Genomic DNA, 18,951 nt, shown 5'->3' with positions numbered 1-18,951 from the left:
CATGCAGAGCATGTTCCACTCAACTCAGGCACCACTTCAGCTGGAGCACTCTGCTATTTTGACTACCAAATGTAGAAAGTACAGGTGAACTCGCGAGTCCAGGAGAAACATGCCCACGGATGACCTGAGGAACAGTTGAAGGCAACTGAAACAGTCATCTATGCTGCCAGGTTGTTCCTACTGCTGTGACTCCCATCCCATGAGGGAAGGGCAAGCAGCAGATAGCTGTGTTTGCAACAAAATTATATGTTAAGAAATACTTTCTAACTGCAAGGATAGCAAAGGAGTGAAACAGGCTGTCCACTGAGCCTCTGCAGTCTTGTTTGTTGGACTGACATTTTGGAAATCAGGACCAAACATCCTTTTTTCAATTTTTATTTTTGAATATTACAAGGGCAGGAGGAGGGGGGCTGTAAATCTATAGGTCTCCTGCCTTGCTACAGGAGCTGGACTAGATTATCTCCTGATCAGGCACAGGTGGTATCCTACTATTAAATCCAGAGCCACAGATGGGGCTCCATGGAGCCTAACCAGCTCCTTTCCCTAGGACATTTGTCCTTCAGTGCAGGCCAGTGTCATACACCTGCTTTACACCAGCCAATGCCATCTATTCCCAGCATTTGGCATCTCAGCTGCCAGACTGGTTTATTGCAATCTATTTTCAGAGTAAAACCAGGTTGAAAAATCTTCTCTTCTTGACAGCTTCAGGAACCGCACCAAATGGAACTTACCTTCCAGCAATGCAGATTCCAATCCCAAGGGCCCCTGCAGCCCTAAGGTACTTTTAAGTGATTTGTCCATGAAGCAGCAGTGCCCCCCTCACCCCCAACCTTATTTTAATTTATTAGGGTCCAATGAAAAGCAGAAGAGTGCTCAGCCATGGAATTTAAAACGCTTTTATTTTAGTGTTCCATGAAAAATGTCAATTAAAGAAGACCTCTATAATAGGTACACACACTAACAGAGCAAAACCTTAAAAAACATAAAAAAAATACATTCAGATCCTTCAGTAATTGACCTTCAGTGAAGCTCATCTATCAAGGCTCTGTACACTCACTTTGCCTTGAAATGCACCCTGCTTAACATAGAAGTACCAATCCCCTTTTGCCTGGACACTTCAAAAAGCTATTGCCACTGACAGATTTGAGGTACGTGAGAATTGTGCAACAGCTACACAGCTAAGAAAGCACAAGTGTGGCTTTTAAAGGACAACCGTTCCCAGAGGACCCTGAAACCTCAATGAGATGTACTACAACATCAAAGGAAACCAAGCTTCAGTGCACACACTTCATAGCACACACTTAATTCCTCTCAAAATTCAGTGATCCCACCTTCAGCACAATATTCTCGCCTCAAATGGATTAACATAAACCAAGTACCGGACTGTGAAATAACTTCAGGGTTTAAAATCTTCCCAGACTGGGGGGGAGGAGGGGACAGGGGGCAGAACACAACTTCTGGACAACTATTAATGTCCTCAAATAATTCTCTCTAAAGCAGCAGATGCAGCATTATACAAGGGCTCCAGCTGCTCCAGGAGGAATAGTACCCACATACCAGATCTCTTAAACGAGACTAACAGTCACTTCTGTTAGTTTCACTTAAACCCATTCTGAACACCAACATCAAACATGTATTATTATACACAACACCCATTTCAAAGTTACAGGTGGTTCCTCGACTTGTCCAAGGCACTGAAAAAAATACCTGTTATAAAGCTCCAGCTTCAAGTCCCAAGGATACATCTATTTTTTATGAGGTATGGAAAAAATTCCCCTCTGCAGAGGGACTAAGGCACAAAGAGGCAATTTTAAAAAGAGTGTGCCATCTTCCTCATTATTTCAAGGCACAAAACCCAGCATTAGCCAGTTTTCAATGGAAGCTATCTAGTACCATCTAGACTTTAAAAGGCTGCTAACAAAGATCCTGTTTAAAAAACCTAATGCTCCAGATTCAATTAAAGGCATGTCCAAAACAGTAAAGCTTACCCCTTAACTTAGGCCATCTGCTCCAAAACAAGCTGCTATTTCATACCCAGTATTATAGACTGGAACATGACCTTCTTTAAAACTTCACTTCACATATTAAATGTTCTCTCACTGCTGTCCTTCAAGAGAAGGCGCAGGTACGACAGGCAGAGTTTACTCTGCACTACACCCTGGAAATCATGGGTCCATCAAAAACATTAAGCAAGAGCAAGCAAAAAGCATGTATACTTTCTATATACTCTTCTAGTCAGTGTATAGGTCTGTGCAAATATATGCAACTATTCTTCACTATAAAAAGTAGACAGAGAAGTTCATGGTGGTTTCCAGTGTTTCATACAAATATAAAAAGCAGACACCATTACAAAGCAACAGAAAATTAAGTTAGTCTTGCTCCTAATTAAAGTGCTCCAACGTGAGGAATGATAAAAACTGTTCCTCCTGATCTTTAGGTAAAATTAGTCCTCAGATGCTTGAGAAGAGACTTAAATGGACCCTTTCACCTTCCAATAGCTTTGACACTGGCTCTCTTTCCCTTTCCATTACCCTTTCTGTTTAAGATTTACTATCCAAAGTACTATGCATCGCCAATCCTCACCTCACTCTCCAAGCTGCCTAATTTCAGTTATGATCACATATTTATAACTAATTTTTTTAATAGCTTAGCAGAAGTCCATTACCACAGAGAACAGGGTGGCAGCATTAAAACCAAATCTCACTGCCTCTCTTCCAAGCAAATGCTGATTTTTACTGACAGCTTACCAGTCTGCTCAAGAAGTTTTATTTAAATAAGCCCGACAAGCTGGCAGTGGGGAAAAAAAGGCACCAGCTAATAGGCAAGAGGGCACATTTACCTCTCTGTGCAAGCAGCAAAGTGGCAGCCAACAAAAAGGCAAAAGAATCAAAGAGTTAACCGATTGTCCTGCAAAACAGCAGTGAATGCTTTTCCTTTGGCTTGTTTGTTTTTTAAAAAATATATACTATTACAACACCCCTTTTCTGAGATCCTGACACACAAAGGGATTAATTTTGGGGAAAACAATTAGAACATGCACCCTTTTGACTGCAGCTTAGTTAACCATATATAAACCAAATGAAAATTGTTTACTAATTGAAAATTGTTCCAAACTAAGTTCTCAAACTCCAAAATATTTAAAATATGTTAATTCAAGTAGCACAAAAATCCCCACAACCAGGCTTTAAAACAACAAAGATTAGCCAATTGAGCACTAAGAAGCACACAGGTACGAACCTGTATGTAAGGAGCAGATTGTGATGGTGCAGTTGGTCTGTTCTAGGTAAGAACAAGAAACTTCAAGGAGAGATGTGACATGTATCAGAACTTTTCATAAACATCTAAAATTCATGCCTTCTATAGAGATTTAGCAGTTAACCAGGCTATTATGTCATGGTTGCTTTGCTAAAGGAAATCAAAAGAGCCTGTATGCTTAGACACTGCTTAATGTAACTACATCCCCCCCTTACGAAAACAGATGCCAACAACCAGGTAGTAAAACTCCATCTTCAAGCAGATTTAAACAACTTCCCATTTTACAGGTTTTGTTTTTTGCTTTTGTTTTGGGGGGGGGGGGGGGCAATGATATTTTTAGAAACAGTACCATATAGTATACCCAGCTACTGTCTGGAAAGAACACCTTCAAACGTAGCTCTTTGAACAAAATAAGATCCTTGAAGCATTAGTGTACATGGTGGTTTATATTGCACTACAACTTAAGGCCTAAAATAAAAACCATTGTCCAACCAAAAGCTGCTGAGAAGCAGCTAGTTTACACACCACCCCTTAAAAACCGCAATAGGCTGGAACCAGTGTCAAGAAGAAAAAAAAAAAGTTCCCCTAAAAATCCTTCACATGAAGGTTTACACCTCTGGTCTTGGACTAGTTTTCTTAAAAATGCCATGCAGGCAGTGGTCTAATATTGACAGCATGTCAAAAAGCACAGGTTGCCTGATTATCAGTTTTGGATCACACATTGAAGACCTGTTTGTAATTACGAACCAGTTCCCAGGTACATAATATCTGCTTTTGGCAGACACAGGAAAGAAAGTAATTTTGTAGGTAGCCCATAGAGTTGCTGCTACCTCATGTTATTTACATATGGAGTTTAGTGAACACAAGCCTTTATTCAGGCTCGCTGACTGAGACCTCACATCCTCCCAGCCTTTTTGTTTATTTGAGACGAAACCCGAAGAATGTTGGGGGTTTCTTCCATGACCCTGACAAGCAGGTTGTCAATGTAGTCCTCCAATTCCCGCACCTGGAGATCTCTCTTGGTAATCACATTCTTCTGTTTCAAGACCAGCTGGATCAGCTCGTCGTGCGTCAGTTGAGCATAGGCATAAGCAGGGTCTGAAGGATCATATTTCTTCAGGAGAGAAGAAGGACAGGTCAATACAGAAATGAGCATTGTAAAGCTAACATGACAAGACTACTGAACTATCTCGTTCTTCAACATTCCAGGCAGGGTAGTTTCCAACACAGTGTACCGGCTGTCACAAGTTATTACAGTATACTGTAATCCATGGATCCTACACATCTACCATGAAACATGATACCTCTCATTCCACACCCTCGTGGAAACTACAAAGTGGCTGTGTCTACATGAGCGATGGACTCGCAGTAAGGAGAGCAGTACTGTCCCCACATGATTTTTTTCCCCGACACCACTGCACAGTAACAGTGAGCTACTGTGTAGTAGCTTGTTACTACTGTGCAGTAGTGTCGTGTCACAGTTAGTGCCCGACAACGCTACTGTGTGGTAGCAATAAGTTACTGCACAGTAGCGTTTCGTGTAGATGTGCCCAGTGAAATTAAACCGTTAGACTCCAAAGTGACCTCACACAGAGAAGTGACAGAAGCGATCACCAGCAGGCAAACGCTTTTCACAGAAGCGCTGCTCCTCCTGCCCTCCCGACCCTTAAAGGATTCTGCCCATACACCAAAATTCCTAACCTCACTGCATACTCAACATCGTAAGCTAAAACAGACTATAGTAGCTTTTTGGCTCGTTACAATCTACCCACTATCTCCACTAACCTCTTTGCATTCCACAACTAATAATCTCATTATGTAGAAAAACAGAAGAAAAAGGTTCATTGGTTAAACGAACTCCTCTTCGTGCAGACCTATCGCCCCAAGCCCCTTGCTTCCTCATACTGTCACAGCAAGGACTGTGTGCCAGGATCATGTGTCACTTCTGCACCAGGTCACCAACCGACGACCTCTTGGCATACAGCCACTCTAGCCATCCATCCCACAGAAAGCCACAGAGCTCCTCTCGGCACAGCCCTGTGCCCAGCTCCCTCTTAGGAGCTGGGATCTCCATCTGGCTTCAATTTATTAGCCCTAAATAAGAACCAATGTTACTCGATTTGTTGCCATGATCACAGGAACTGGAAAAAGGATGTTATTTCACCTGCAGTAAGGTCCATGGAGAAGAGGCTTTGAACCTCTATTTCACAGGGCCAAAAGCCATTACTGTGGAGTTGTCAATTCCAAACTGTCTTAGAGTTACAAAGTTAAGCCCCCAGCTCATTTTTTCATACCTTTGGGTTGATCTCGGTGCGTTTTTCAGTCACACTACTGGTGATGCTGAAGCTTTTAGGCGTGGTGTTCATTGGCTTGACAGGATGAGGTCTGAAACAAAAAGTCACACAACTTATTTATGCAGTTTACCACGCTGACCTTGTGCAGATTCTAGCCCGAGGAAAGGATCCAACAGGTTCCAAAATTTAGCAAGGTGGAATATGAAAGTTTCTCAATGTGCATCTTGTCTCTTGAGATCAGATGGGAGTCCCTTTCAATAAAAGCTGCTCTATCATAAGCTACTGTTTTCTACTTGTTATCCATTGTTTATTTGGTGCTTTTTGTCTTAAATGCAACAAACATTAAGGGAAACAATGGCTTCAGAAGATTACTAACACAGCACAAAACCTGTGTTACAAGATGCTCAAATTATAGAAATACTTACTTTCATCTTTTTACACTGTGAAAAGATGCCATTCTTTAATTTCTCATCCCAAGATCTTCAGAGAAATCTAAATATCCAATACTTATTTTGGCCAAGAGATGCCTTCTGCTATTTTTTGGGAAACTGACTTATTCTACTGTAAGGCACAAGTAGCAGAGATCAAGCTGTAATATTAGGATCACTAGATTCAGTATATAGGGGCAGCTTTGAAAGTGAATGTATATTACCCATTTATCTTTCACTAAGTTTTGGAACAGTAATGCTCATGCAGTGTTACCTATAAAAATGTAAAGTTTGCATTAGAGGTTACACAATGAACAGAGAAGCAAAACATCAAACTACACCAGGACATCTGTTAGCAGGAGTCTGAACAGCTCCTGCTATGTTAGACACCAAGAAGGCAGACTTGGACACTACATGAAGCTGCAGTGCATTTTAAGGCTTAGGAATCCTTGCTCTACCTGCGAAGTGAGCAGCTCACTTCCCAGGCTGCCTTGAACCGCTTTCTCATTCCCAAGGAACTCACTACAACTGACCCATAGCCACAGCCACCTGCTGACTGCAGTACATTATTAGGTATGCAAAATGAACTTTCATTAAAGCATAACACTCACATAACTAATGATCACAGATTTCCCTGAGCTGCCATGAAACAACAGCACTTACAGAAGTTAGGTCTGCAAAGTCGGGGTCCATCCTCATCTATGAGCATAGATTTGTTTGGAGCCACCTCAGTTTCTTCAGTAGGAATTGTAGTGGTGACAGCCTTATACTAGGACATAGGAGTCTGACAGTACCCATCGGTTACAGGTTAGACCCTAACCTTCCATATCATTCTAAAAAAAATAAAAAGTGCCTGAAGCTAGAAAACCCAGGTCTCTGCTCCAAAGAGTAAGCCTTTTACACAAGGGGATTGTCACAGCATTATCTGTGCATCTCTCCATAATCGCTCACCTGTGCTTAGTAAACACAGCTCCACCGCTCCGCTGTGTTTGATTGGGATGTGTTTCAGAGGGTGAAACCCATGCCTGAAGCAGCTTCTTCTTGCCAGCACTTTCTGCTTTATCATCGAAGCCCTCTGCTGTTGGCTTCCTTGGAGTTTCTGCTTTATTACTGTTGCAAGTGCCAGATTGGAGAGATTGAGAATAAGACAAAGGCTGGGAAGAATTGGATAAAGAGTGAGGAGAAACGGGGGGCTTCAAAACATTACCACCTGCTCCTTCCTCAGTGTTAATACTACCACCTTCCTCAAAGTCACAGCCACACTTTTTGGAATAAGAAACCTCTGCATCTAAACCTGCCTTGCTATTTGCACAAAAGATGTCGACTGAAGTTAGTCTGGATGATTCCACAGATTCACCAGTATCCTCAGGGTTCTCTTCTGTCTTGTGAAGCACTCTAGGTATTTTCTCAGCAAAAGAGTTTGTACTTGAACTCTGCTTTATTTCCTCTGTGAATTGCAATGGATCACTTTCAGTCTTTGGAAGACTGTTGCCAGGTGCAGACACATCACTGCCCTTTTGGTTGTCGTCCAGCTGCTCATCGTCCGAGCCCACTTCTGGAATAACTGGAAGACCAAGAGGTTTCGCACTGCCATCTCCAAGAACAGGAACAGCAGACTTAAGGTCCAACAGTGACATATCGTGCTGGTCAGGGCTGCATTTTAGGCATTCATCATTGCTAGCCACTCCTTCAAGAGAAAACACAGCTGAAGTTGCAGCAGTTTTTAATGAACTCTCACTTAGCAGGTTCTCAGAGGGATCTGAGGGCCTCTCCCTACACAATACATCTCCAGATGCCATCTTTGTCCTCTCAGAAGACAGCATCTCTTTCTCTTTTGCTATGCTAGGCTGAGAATCAGAGGCACACTTAGGTTTTCTTGCAGCATTCCTCGGCGCTGGCTTTGGCGTGACAAAGAGAGGACTGAGCTCAGAGACATCCCCTGCCTTGCCAGCTTCCATCGAGAGCAATGTGCGAACCCTTGGGGTTGGTTTAGGTGGCTCTACTTGATCTGACAAGTCTCCTTCAGCAACAGGGGATGCCACAGATTTGAATATGGGCTTCTGTTCTCCCATGCCGAGCGACCGGATCCTTTTCTCTTCGCTAATTGTCTCTAGCTCCTCATTTATTTTACTCGTAGCAGAGGATGCCTGTACTACAGCATTCCCAGATGAAAGGTTAGAGTTTGATTTGGGGAGAGAAGTAAATTCTTTGCTCTCTCCCATACAGGTTTCAGCACTTGCATTGCCAGTTTCCATGTCACCACAAACAGCCCTTTTACTGTTTTGATGAGAATTCACCTGCTCATCACAGGGTTCAGGTGAAAGGACATGCACAGTATTACGCGCAGAGGCAAATCCTGCCCTCTCGGCTGTTACTATTTCACCTGTAGCAGTCACTTCTTCACATTGATCAGGGCACTCTCTGTCTGAATCCTCATCACTGTTCCCTATACAAGTATCTTCCAGATCTAAGCTGAAGGTCAAGGATTTTTTCTTTCCTTTGTTATTTTTTTTGAAGGCTGATTCTATTTGCACCCCTTTACCACCACCTTGTTTCCTTGGAGTTGCCTCCACTCTTTCATACTGAGATACAGAACTGTCTGACGGCAACCCTAAAGATTTTGGCACGGTATTTGCATTACCAGCTACAGACTCGTTCTGTGGCTTGTCTGAAGAAACAGAAGAGCACTCTGAGCTAGCAGGATGCTCCACTGTAGAAGAGCGAATGCTAGAGGCTGCACAAGGGGGGAAGGGAGAAGCAAGAGAAGTAACTGCTTCCAATTCCTGTCCTGCTTCAGAGGTAAAAGGGTTATTGTCGTTAGCATGATAAACAGACGGGAGAGAGGAAGAACCATGCACCAAAACAGCAGGAGCAGGATGAGAGAAATACAAGGGAGGACTGCAAGACCTTCCAAAGTCGTCTTTTTGGGAGTCCTGTCCCCCTTTGAAAGTGAAAGGGTTACTGTCATTTTTAGTAAGACGTGCAGAGAGAACTGACTTGGGAACAGAAGCTGAAAAAGGATGAGAAGAATTAGCAGAACTTGGGGAGTCCTGTGCTTTGGACTCCTGGCCCCAGTTAGGAGTGAAAGGGTTTTTGCCACTAGACTGCAGAGCAGAAAGGGATACAAGAGGGCTACTAATGCTTTCAGAGGTTTGTACACTGAAATTCTGTCCCATTTTGGAAGCGAAAGGATTATTGGTACTACTGGCATGATGTGCAGCAGTGAAAGCAGGAAGGCAATCGGGTGCAGAAGTAGCAAGCGTGGCTTCGGTTTCATCCTCTGAAGACACGCCCAGTCTGCAAAAAGGGACAAAAAACTTGCATGTCAGTTGCAGATGCAAAGTGTGAGCGGTGAACACAAGTCTTACAGGAAGATTTCACAAAATGGGCAGCCTACTAATGATGTTTATAACTGCAAGATGTTTAATGCGGTAGGCTTGAAGTCACTTCCTCCATGTTTAAATGCTTGTACCCACTCCTGTATTATTGCAACAGCAAAGAATTCCCCGCTGCAGTTTGTCACATGCAGAATAAGAATGCTAGGGTAATGCCCATATTTCAATTGTGCCAAAAGCAGATGTGTTCCAAGATTAGCCTTTTTGGAGGCCAAAGCAGGGGCAATGGGAAAGAGCAAAAAGCTGGATTAAAGGTGGCATTCCAGACCCTACCCCAGCACATTTCCATATCGAACGGATGGTAAGCAATTGGCTTTCCAGGTTAAAGAAACATGGAATTATCTTCATACACTATGCAAGCAACTTAGTGCACTAAATGCACCGAAAAAGCAGAATTGCTTTCCTTACTGCAGCCTCACTAATGGAGACTATCAAGGTCACTCCTTGTATTCATAACGAGAATGCAAGTCAAATATTTACAATGTGGCTGGTTAAATTTGCCCCTGGCAACAAAACAAGTCCACCACAAGAGATGCTGTAGAGGGCTGCTATACCACACACACAACAGCTACCAGAATGCCTCGTGGCAGGAAGTGGTCCAGTCACAACGTGTGACTGGTGTGTTCCTTTATATCAGCATTAGAAACAGCAAAAAGAGACTGACCTGGGCTTAACCACTTTGGTTTGGTTTGTCCTCGCAGAGGCTACAGGCTTTTCAGGTTTCTGTTCTTCACCAAAAGGGTTGAGCGACTGCTTGTTTCTGGGAATGTATGCTGTGCTGCTGCTTTCTGAAGGGCTCTCTCTGGGCAGGGCTGTCGGGACTTCTACAGGCTTGGCCTCGCTCTCGTTCTTCTGGTTTTCAGGACCTTTGACATCTTTCTCCTTCACAGTTACATCTGTAAGTTTTTCTACATCAGTGTTTTTCCCCAATTCCTTTTTTCCTGTAACCAGAGACAACAAGGCAGGTTTCTTGGTCTCTTTTGTGCTGTCAGCACTTGAAGAAACACTGCTTTCTATAGAGTCTCCACCACTAAGCAATTTGTAGGATGGTAATGTCAAAGATTTAAAGGTTTCCAAAGATGAAGACCCAGATAAAGCTCTGTTAGTTTTTTCCAATTCCTCAGGCCCCTTAACAGATTTGGAAGACAAGTTCTCTTCAGACGCATACAGATGTTTCTTCCTGAAGGTCTGAGGGGAAGGGGATGAGGATGGAGTGCTGTCTTTTGGCATGGCTTCACATTCCTCCATGTAAACGTGACTGCCATTGATACACACATTTGAGCGGGAGACGGGATCGTTTTTGGACTTAAGGCCACCAAATAAAGATAGTCCTTCTTTCTTGGTGCTGCTGGAAGCTGCTTGGTTTAGCTGCTTATCCACACTTGCCGTTTTCTTATAAGCCGTAATGGCAGGAGGATGAAGTGTTGTATCTTCAGCTTTGCCATCAAAGTTCTCTGCAATATATTAGACATTCAGGTTATTAATAAAAGCTTCCTATAATGCTCAGTATTACAGCTACAGTGCTCAAACCCCCCCCCCCCCCCCCAACAGGCTACTCACAACAGAAAGTTCTATTAGATAGTCCTGTTCTCTAATCACCCAGATCCAGAACTTTTGGCTCAGCAGGCATTTGAGAGCCACAAGAAGAGAAGAGAAGAGAAGATGAGAAGGTAAAATAAGTGTCACTCTTTCCAACCCAGCTCCAGCCAGATTCTTTATGGATGATCGCGTTCTTTCCAGGGGCTCTCAGTGGACGTGCAATCACTCACAACACAGGAACCAAATTATTTATTTAAAAAAAAATGAATGAATGAAAAAGTCTTATCCAAAGAAAACCTGCATCTGCTCAACCATGTAAAATATCATGCAGCAAGCAAAGCTTTACTGCTTTCTTCAGTCAAAGCTCTCAGACAACTGAAGACAGTTTCTCTTTCTTAAAGCCAGAAAAGCTCACCTAGTATTCTGAAAAGACTCCTCCACAAATTTAACCAATCCTGTAAATAAAGACTTGACAAGTAGTTACTCCTGGAGGAGGCAATACTTACTTTCTGAGACTGGGGTAAGTGTTTTCTCGTCCTCCTCATCATCGTCGTTGTCATACCAACTGGACTTAAAGTCACCTGGTCTAAGCTTCACTTTCTCTGTGACTGGCTGGACTGCAGGTAGAGCAGACATGGACTGGGAGAGGGAGCTCTTCTGTAAGCCAGGCTTGGAAAACAGGGTTTTGATCTTAAATTTTTTCTTCTCTTTCTCTTTCTCAGCTGACTCATCCTCACTGTCAGCTATTGAGTGTGTTATGCTAGGAACAATGGCAGATACTGTGTCTGACAGTCCGCTGCTCCGCTTTCCCTTCAACTTGTCTTTCAACTTGCCGAATGTAGACCGAGACTTATCCTTCATAGACAAATCAAACATGCTGGCTGTCAAATTGCTTCTCATGAACTGGATATCCACCTCAATCTCCCCTCTCTCTTTTTCCTTCTTCCCTGGTTTGGAATGAAGTTTATACCACCTGCAAAAACAATCAACACATTTTAAATCTAGGTTCAGAAACCTATTCTTGTTCCACAAAACTATTTTAGGATGTGAGTTTGCAGCATGAGGAAAGCCACAAGATGTAGGCAGTTGTATTTAGGCAAACCAAAGCAAATGCAGCAGCAAGAAGTAAGAAGGAGAACAGGCTCTACCCTGGAAGTTAATAAACAATTAAGACAAGGATCCAATCATTTGTTGGGGCATAAGGGAAGCCATGCCCTTGACATGGCCATAAGTCACTTGTTCAATCAGAAAGTGAAAGATAGTATTGTTATGCTGTGTTCTGTACAACATGTTCAAATCTAGGTACAAGCATATCCCTTCAAATGAACCTGTTATTACAGGTACTAAACTTAATGCACTGTAATTACGGTGCATTAATGAACGTGTAGACGTGCCCATTGAGCCCAAATGGGATGCAATACAGGCCTACTACTGCTACCCTGAAGAAATCACAAAGGATTATGGTTAATAAAATATTTCCCAAGTCAGTCAAAACAATCTGAATTCATTCCAAATTCTGTACTCACGCAAACAGTGAACCAACCCAGTCAGGAGGGATCATTCCCCTGCAGCTTTTATACACAAAAACTTTAGGGGAAAGGGAAATCGTCGTCGGTACTTCCACCCAGTGGTGGGACTGCACAGCTTTTCTGCATTTTACTACCAATTAGAACAAATATGCTCTGCAAAATTCTCTCTTGGAATAACTAAGCTACCATCTGGGCTGCATGACCTCTGCCTGGCTTCGCAGATGCTCCTCTTGGCTGACCAGGACACCAGCTTCACTAGGAGGGACCCTAGCAATCCAAGCACCTGAGCTGCATCACAGCAGGCTAGTCAGCTACCTGGTGCTCACTCCAAGGTGTCCTAGCAGAGGACATTTCACTCCCCTTGGTACAAGCGTAGATATTTATTGACTCTATTCACTGAGGCAGGAGATCTAGACCTGCTGACTCCACAGCACTGATAGAAAAAGTTGATTTTAAGAGCACTGGGCTTTTCTACTTGTATCAGCTAGTGAATTATCTTAACTACACCACAGGCACAGAGATTGCCAACTTCAAACATACAAACACACCTCTGCCTGGTTTTGTCCTCCTAGTGTGGGCACATACTGGCAAAGAGCAGTAATAATGAGTCCAGGTGGCTTGTTCAACAGCCAGTTCAAAGAGCTGACAAGACAGCAGGTTTCCCCTCTGCAATATGTGCAAGAAGGCCCCTATAAAGAAACGCATTGAAGAGAAATAGAACATTAAAACACCAAGTTATTTAAAATCCTGATGCCTACAAATTCAGAACCGCTTAGGAAGAGATGTAGAGTTGGAGGAGGCTACAAAACCCAGTGACAATATTTATGTATGATAACAGTGTCAGACAGGGAAGCCCGGGTTATCAGAAGGAGCTTGAGTGCACATACCAGTCTGCATGCCAGCCTGAAGAAGGCTGTTTGTGCCCAAAAGCTTGCAATGAAAGACATTTTTTTTGCAAAAATCTTGTTGGTCTAATAAAAGCTATCACCTCTATTACAAGCCCCAATTGCTTTTTCCTCTAGACCAATACAGCTACAACCTGGATACCATACTAGTCTACAGGCATTTTAACAACCAAATCCTAAAAAAACAGCTCTAGTGGAAATACAACCACATCCTACAGGAATATGACATCCAGATAGCAGAACAAGTCTTCAATACTATTCCCCCAAGACTGCATTTTTATGAACTGCAATTGCATTCAGATCACAGACAGCTCTTAATCAGGGATACTAGGAACCAGGAAAGGGACAAGCTTGGCCTGGGTACCTGTCACAGTCCACTTAATAAAAGGGTCTTGTGCAAATATTTTCCTCCGTCTATGAAAAACAACTAAGCATTCAAGGAATGTAACTGGTATTGACTTAGCTACTGCCATAGTTTCTCAGAAGAATTATTCTGCTTCAATCTAATTACTTTCAGCATTCAAGTGCAATATTTCAAACTAACCTGTACTTACCTCCCCCACAGGAATTACTCAACTGACTATGCACATGTCAGCACTCAGTAACAAAATTACATATGCTCTGGATTCAATTACAAGGAAGCAAACTAATGAAAATAATGGTTATTTTAATAAATATAGCCATTTCTTCCAAATAAGAAAGCCAGCAACCTGATGACAAGGAAGCTTTCAGCTTGACAAAGAAGAATTAGTTCACTGCTTACCTCCAACGCAAGTTATATTCCCTATAAAGGTTATTTAACACAATGTTTGCAAGCGCATTATAGGCGATTTAGGCAGTTCAATGGCAGTCACATTACTTGACTAGGCAGTTAAAGAGAAGGGTGGCTCCTGTTTCACTGAATAATGCAGGACATGCAGAACCAGTACTTTAAGGTGACTGAAGAAATGAATTTTCTGCCTTCATCTGAGGGTGGAAAGAAGAAGAGTATGTCCGCTTTCCCCTCAGGTTCAAAGAGACACAAGCAGAACTGGAATTGAGGCAACATTCCTCAGACTACACTCCTCTCTTCCCTTATCTTCTTGAAGTACTTCATCACATGCAACCTGCAATTTGAAACTCTCGACAGCTGATCAAGTTACCAATACAGCAGTTATCAAGTATACTATTGCATTGTGCATCCATGTAAATAAGCCAAATAGATATTTAAAATCTCTAACAGCCTTCTAAGGCTTTTGAAAACCTTGGTTTGTCTTAAAACTTGTTCACACCACTTACAGTTTGTGGTGTGAAACTGTGGCCTCCCAATATACACCTCACCCTGACTGAACAAAGACAGCCTTCTGTCCAGAACCAAGAGCCACCTCTCCCAGGAAGGAGGCCAAGCAGTTCTATAGTGGTCCTAGAGCTTCTTGATTTCTCTCCTTGACAAACCACAGAGTCTGACAGCAAGCACAGATGGCTTGTTCACAGACAGCAACTCAAATGTTACAAGGCTTTGCCCCCTTCCGATTTGCTCAAGGAGCCTGCATGCCACTTCTGCTTGAGTCAGCAACTAGGTTTTAAAATCCAAGTTAACAAAATTATTGGGGGAGAGAGGAAGGGGGTAAGGAGGGAATAAAACATTCCACACAATTCTGGATAAAAATCTAAAGCAATAGTGATATTCTACTTAAAAACACACTTGCTTGAATTATGCTTATGATAATGGACTGCTTTGACTTTATACAATCAGGCATCAATTCACAAGTTATGAACAAGCTCTCATGTTCATAAGACCCCTTCAAGCACATTCCAGGGCTTTCTACTTAGAAAGAACTCTGCCGTGTAATTTTCTGTATTTCTCTTCCATTTTAAGACTACTTCTCAGAGTACTTCAATACGAGACCTTATTAATATTTCACTTATACCTGTTCACTGGCTATAAGATCAATTCTTTGTGCCCATCTATCTCCATAGCAACTCATTCTGATGACAGCAGGGACAGGCTTCGGTTTTGCTGTTCCCTGTGCAACCTGTTCCACTTTTCGAGATTTATACAGAGATTTAAACAGCAGGGGTATCAAACGTATGGCCTGTGGATCTAGCTTCCAAGCAGTCCCATGGTCAGGATCTAGCCTGGGGCATCAGGTGAGTTTGACATACCTGATATATGGGTATTCAATACAGCTGGACAGTTATTGCAATTAAAAACACTCTTTTTTAAAGAACTTCTTGCTTCAGCTTGCCCACTCCACACCTGTCACACTCCTGCTCTAAATTCCTGCATGTTTTACTACCAATTAGACCATTTAATCCATGGAAACTCAAATCAGGATGAACTGCTACCTTCCAGGCCATGATTACACTTGAATACGCATGCGTAGCTTAATATACAGCTGTCATCTTCAAAACATTTTGCAATCATTAAGCTAGCTGATCCTCCCTTCTTGTAAATTACAGACTGCAGTTTCCTCACTTCCCCTTCTGGAGGGATTTTTCTCAAGTGGTGCAATGTAACAAAGAGGATCCGGAAAATGGAGCCTCTGCCCCAAAAGAACAGCCATGTAATGCTGTCAGCTTATAGGGAAAGCAGCTGTGCAAGAATACCAACACATGGGATTATATTTTACATTTAGGGGTAGCTCTTGGCTTAATCAAATCTGCAGAGTCTTTTTTTTACTGGCCACATATTCACACACCCAGTTTGACAGGCAGGACCAACAGTTAGGAGATAAATTCCTATTTGTAGAGTGAGCAAGTCTCATGAGAGCCAATGGCTGCTGAGCAGAGGGATCCCAGAAACTATTTTTCTGGGATTTTTCTTCTTCAGCACTCCTATCTTTACTTTCTCCCAGCTCCCCAATGCTCCAAGCCACTCTACTTCCAAATCTAAGCTTTCATTTAAATATTTCTAGTCTTTGAGAAGAAGAGACCAGAAACATTAATCAACTACATGAACTCACAGCAATGTCTTCCCAAAACCCAATGTGCAGTAGATTAAGATAGCAAAGCTGGTCCTATTCATTCAGCTCACTTCATTTCTGAAGACGAGATGGCACTTAACATAAAAAAACAGCAGCATGAATATTACACACTGAGATATCCTAGACAATGTACTCTAAAGTGCAGAGCCTCAGGACCAGGGGTGAAGTGGCAAGGAGAAGAAACATTATGGGCTTATTCTCTGTGATTCTGTCTGTAGTTTAAATGAGGGTTGGGAGGGCTGGAAGGGACCTAGTCCAACCCCCTACTCAAAGCAGGACCAGCCCCATCTACATCATCCCAGTCAAGGCTTTGCCTAGCCAGGTCTTAAAAACCTCGAAGCATGGAAACTTCACAACCTCTCTGGGTAACCTGTTCCAGTGTTTTACTACCCTCCAGGTGAGAAAATTCCTCCTAACATCCAACCTAAACTTCCCTCGCTGCAACTTGAGACTGTTGCTCCTTGTTCTGTCGTCTGCCACCACCGAGAACAGCCCAGCTCCAACCCATCTCAGTCGGTACCTGTACTCCAGGAACAGCAGCCCTGAAACTAACTCGGGACAATTTCAAGGCCTCTAGCCCAAGTCCTTTGAGAGCTGTTTCCCCTCCATTGCTTCAGTCACAAATTACGCACTTAAATAGAGTCACTGTCGACAGTGGAGCTGAAAGACTTTAGGCAAAGCAGCTTGTATCATGAATCAACACGCAGAGAAGCAATGTTATTACATTAGCAACCCGTAAAACACTTTGTCAAGCGTCAGGGGTACAGGTTGTAGTACGCTGCCAAGCATCACGCAGCCGTGGGCACTTCTCTGACAAGTGGCCTTCTCTGTGCTCCTCCAGACCCTCTCAATAAAGCCGTCCCCGCGCCCTCCCTACCCTGCCCTCCAGTCTGTGGTACGTGAAGGGCTGCACGGCAAGGCTGAACCCCACACTGCCATGGAGCACGAGCAAGAAGAAGTGAAGTGTCACAGGCAACGAGGGTGGAAGGGACCTCAGGAGGTCACAACTAGCCCACCCCCCTGCCCCTCTCCACACCAAGCAAGCCCAGTCCCCTCAGCCTCCCCTCCATCGTGCGCCCCAGCACCCGCCGCCCCACGCACCTCTGGCCTCGCGGCCTCCGGGGGGGCTAGAGACAGAGCCAGGAGGAGGAGGAGGAGGAGGAAGGACAGGGAAGCAGAAGCAGCTCGTTACCCATCGGCACGGCAAGGAGAGAGCCCGAAAGAGCGGCGGGCTGCGGCCTGGCAGAGAGAAGAGAGAGACAAGGGAGGAGGCGTCACCGGGGCGGGGACCCCTCGCACCCCGGCCCCCCACGCCCCGCACTGACCGCGTGTGGCGGCGGCCGCCGTCGTGCAGCAGCGGCTCGAGGGGCACGTCGGCGCGGCCCAGGAACTTGTCGAGGCCGACGAGGGCGCGGTGCAGCACGGTGAGCTGCAGGACCGGGCCGGGCGCGCCCCCGCCGCCGCGCCGCGCCGCCAGCTCGAACGTGGCCTCCTCGCGCCACACGGGCCGGCCCAGGCAGCGCTCGGCCACCGACGTGGCGAACTTGTCCTTGCCCAGCGCCATCAGCGCGTACGCGTCGCTGCCGCCGCCGCCCTTCGCCTTGGGCCGCAGCCCCTGCGCCTGCAGCACCGTCACCTGCACGTGCGTGGGCGCCCAGCGCGGGGACCCCGGCCCCGGCAGCGACATGGCGGCACTGAGCCCCCGCCGCCGCCGCTCCTGCTACCCCGGCAGCCGCTGCTTAGCGCCGCTCTCGCGAGAGGCGGGACCGCCCGTGACGTCAGAATGGGCGGTGCCGAGCCGCGGGGTAAGAATTCTGGGCGGGGCCGAGCCACTAAGGTCAGGGAGTGGGCGTGGTCACGGTAGGAAGCCGGGGCGTGGGCGGGGTCTATCTAGGGTGGGCGGGGCCAAGCCCCTGGAGTAAGGGGGTGTGTTGTGCCTCTTTCCCGCAGGCTTCGTGCCCGTGCCCCTCCCTCGGCTCCCAGGCGAGGAGTCCCACAGGGCGGGTGCGTCTACACCAGAAGCGTCGCAGCGCACCAACTGCGCAGTCAGCGGCAACTCTGGGCACACCACCTTTCCTTAGCTCTTTATTAAGGAAGTCTTAAACTCAGTGTGTCTCAGTGTCTCAGGCACGTTAATGAACGTGTAGACGCGCCCAGCCAGGGTCGTTGTGCTTGGTAGATCGTGTATTTGGCAGTCCCGGTTCTGTCCGTCCAGAATAAAGCTTGTAAGAAAGAGGCCTGTTCACTTCCAGAAGCACCGAAGGCGGCAGGTGACTGCACGAACCAGGGCGCTCTTGCGCCCAGCGCGCAGAACTGGACACAAGCCCGATCCCTGCGGGGACAGTGCCCCGGCTAGGAGCGCCAAGGCCCGTGCAAGGCTCCTCAGGGGAGCAGCTTTTCTAAATGAAGCACGTTTGTTTAACTGGGAGCTTTGCAGCCGGCATCGGTCTCGCGCAGCTTTCGAGGCTCCGGTCTCGTTGACCGACTGCGCCTAGGAAAGAGCTGCAGCACCGATGTGGATGAGGATGGGGCTGGACTGCTGGCAGAACAAGGAGCAAGGGTCTCAAGTTGCAGCGAGGGAGTTTAAGGTTGGATGTTAGGAAGAATTTTCTCATGAAGCACTGGAACAGGTTACCCAGA

General features: G+C 45.1%; 1 protein-coding gene across 5 annotated transcripts; it reads right to left on the bottom strand.

Annotated features, from left to right (window-relative positions):
- Positions 1-880: 880 nt before the first annotated feature.
- On the bottom strand, positions 881-18,069 carry RAB11FIP1 (RAB11 family interacting protein 1). Of its 5 annotated transcripts, XM_019491443.2 has the most exons (7): positions 17,413-17,614; positions 12,989-13,129; positions 11,418-11,884; positions 10,037-10,826; positions 6,929-9,274; positions 5,550-5,640; positions 881-4,369 (listed from the first exon to the last, which is right to left on the bottom strand). In XM_019491443.2, exons 3-7 carry the CDS (start codon positions 11,809-11,811, stop codon positions 4,151-4,153), a joined length of 3,840 nt encoding a protein of 1,279 aa, XP_019346988.1. In that variant the 5' UTR covers positions 11,812-11,884; positions 12,989-13,129; positions 17,413-17,614; the 3' UTR covers positions 881-4,150. The 5 variants fall into 5 exon arrangements, with proteins under 5 accessions (XP_019346988.1, XP_014450802.1, XP_019346987.1 ...); XM_014595316.3 differs by lacking the exons at positions 12,989-13,129; positions 17,413-17,614 and adding an exon at positions 17,637-18,069; XM_019491442.2 differs by lacking the exon at positions 12,989-13,129.
- Positions 18,070-18,951: the final 882 nt, after the last annotated feature.

This window comes from Alligator mississippiensis, chromosome 7 (genome assembly GCF_030867095.1).
Source record: "Alligator mississippiensis isolate rAllMis1 chromosome 7, rAllMis1, whole genome shotgun sequence".
Classification (NCBI taxonomy): domain Eukaryota; kingdom Metazoa; phylum Chordata; order Crocodylia; family Alligatoridae; genus Alligator; species Alligator mississippiensis.
This window is presented reverse-complemented; position numbering and strand designations above follow the sequence as displayed.

Bases quoted from the DNA above. Each gene is read 5' to 3' on its own strand.
- RAB11FIP1 (XM_014595316.3), bottom strand. From the start codon at position 17,998: ATGTCGCTGCCGGGGCCGGGGTCCCCGCGCTGGGCGCCCACGCACGTG. The intron at 11,885-17,636 runs GTCAGTGCGGGG...TTGTTTTTGCAG, and splicing joins GGCGGCCGCCGCCACACGCG to GTGGTATAAACTTCATTCCA. The intron at 10,827-11,417 runs GTAAGTATTGCC...AATATATTGCAG, and splicing joins ACTTACCCCAGTCTCAGAAA to AGAACTTTGATGGCAAAGCT.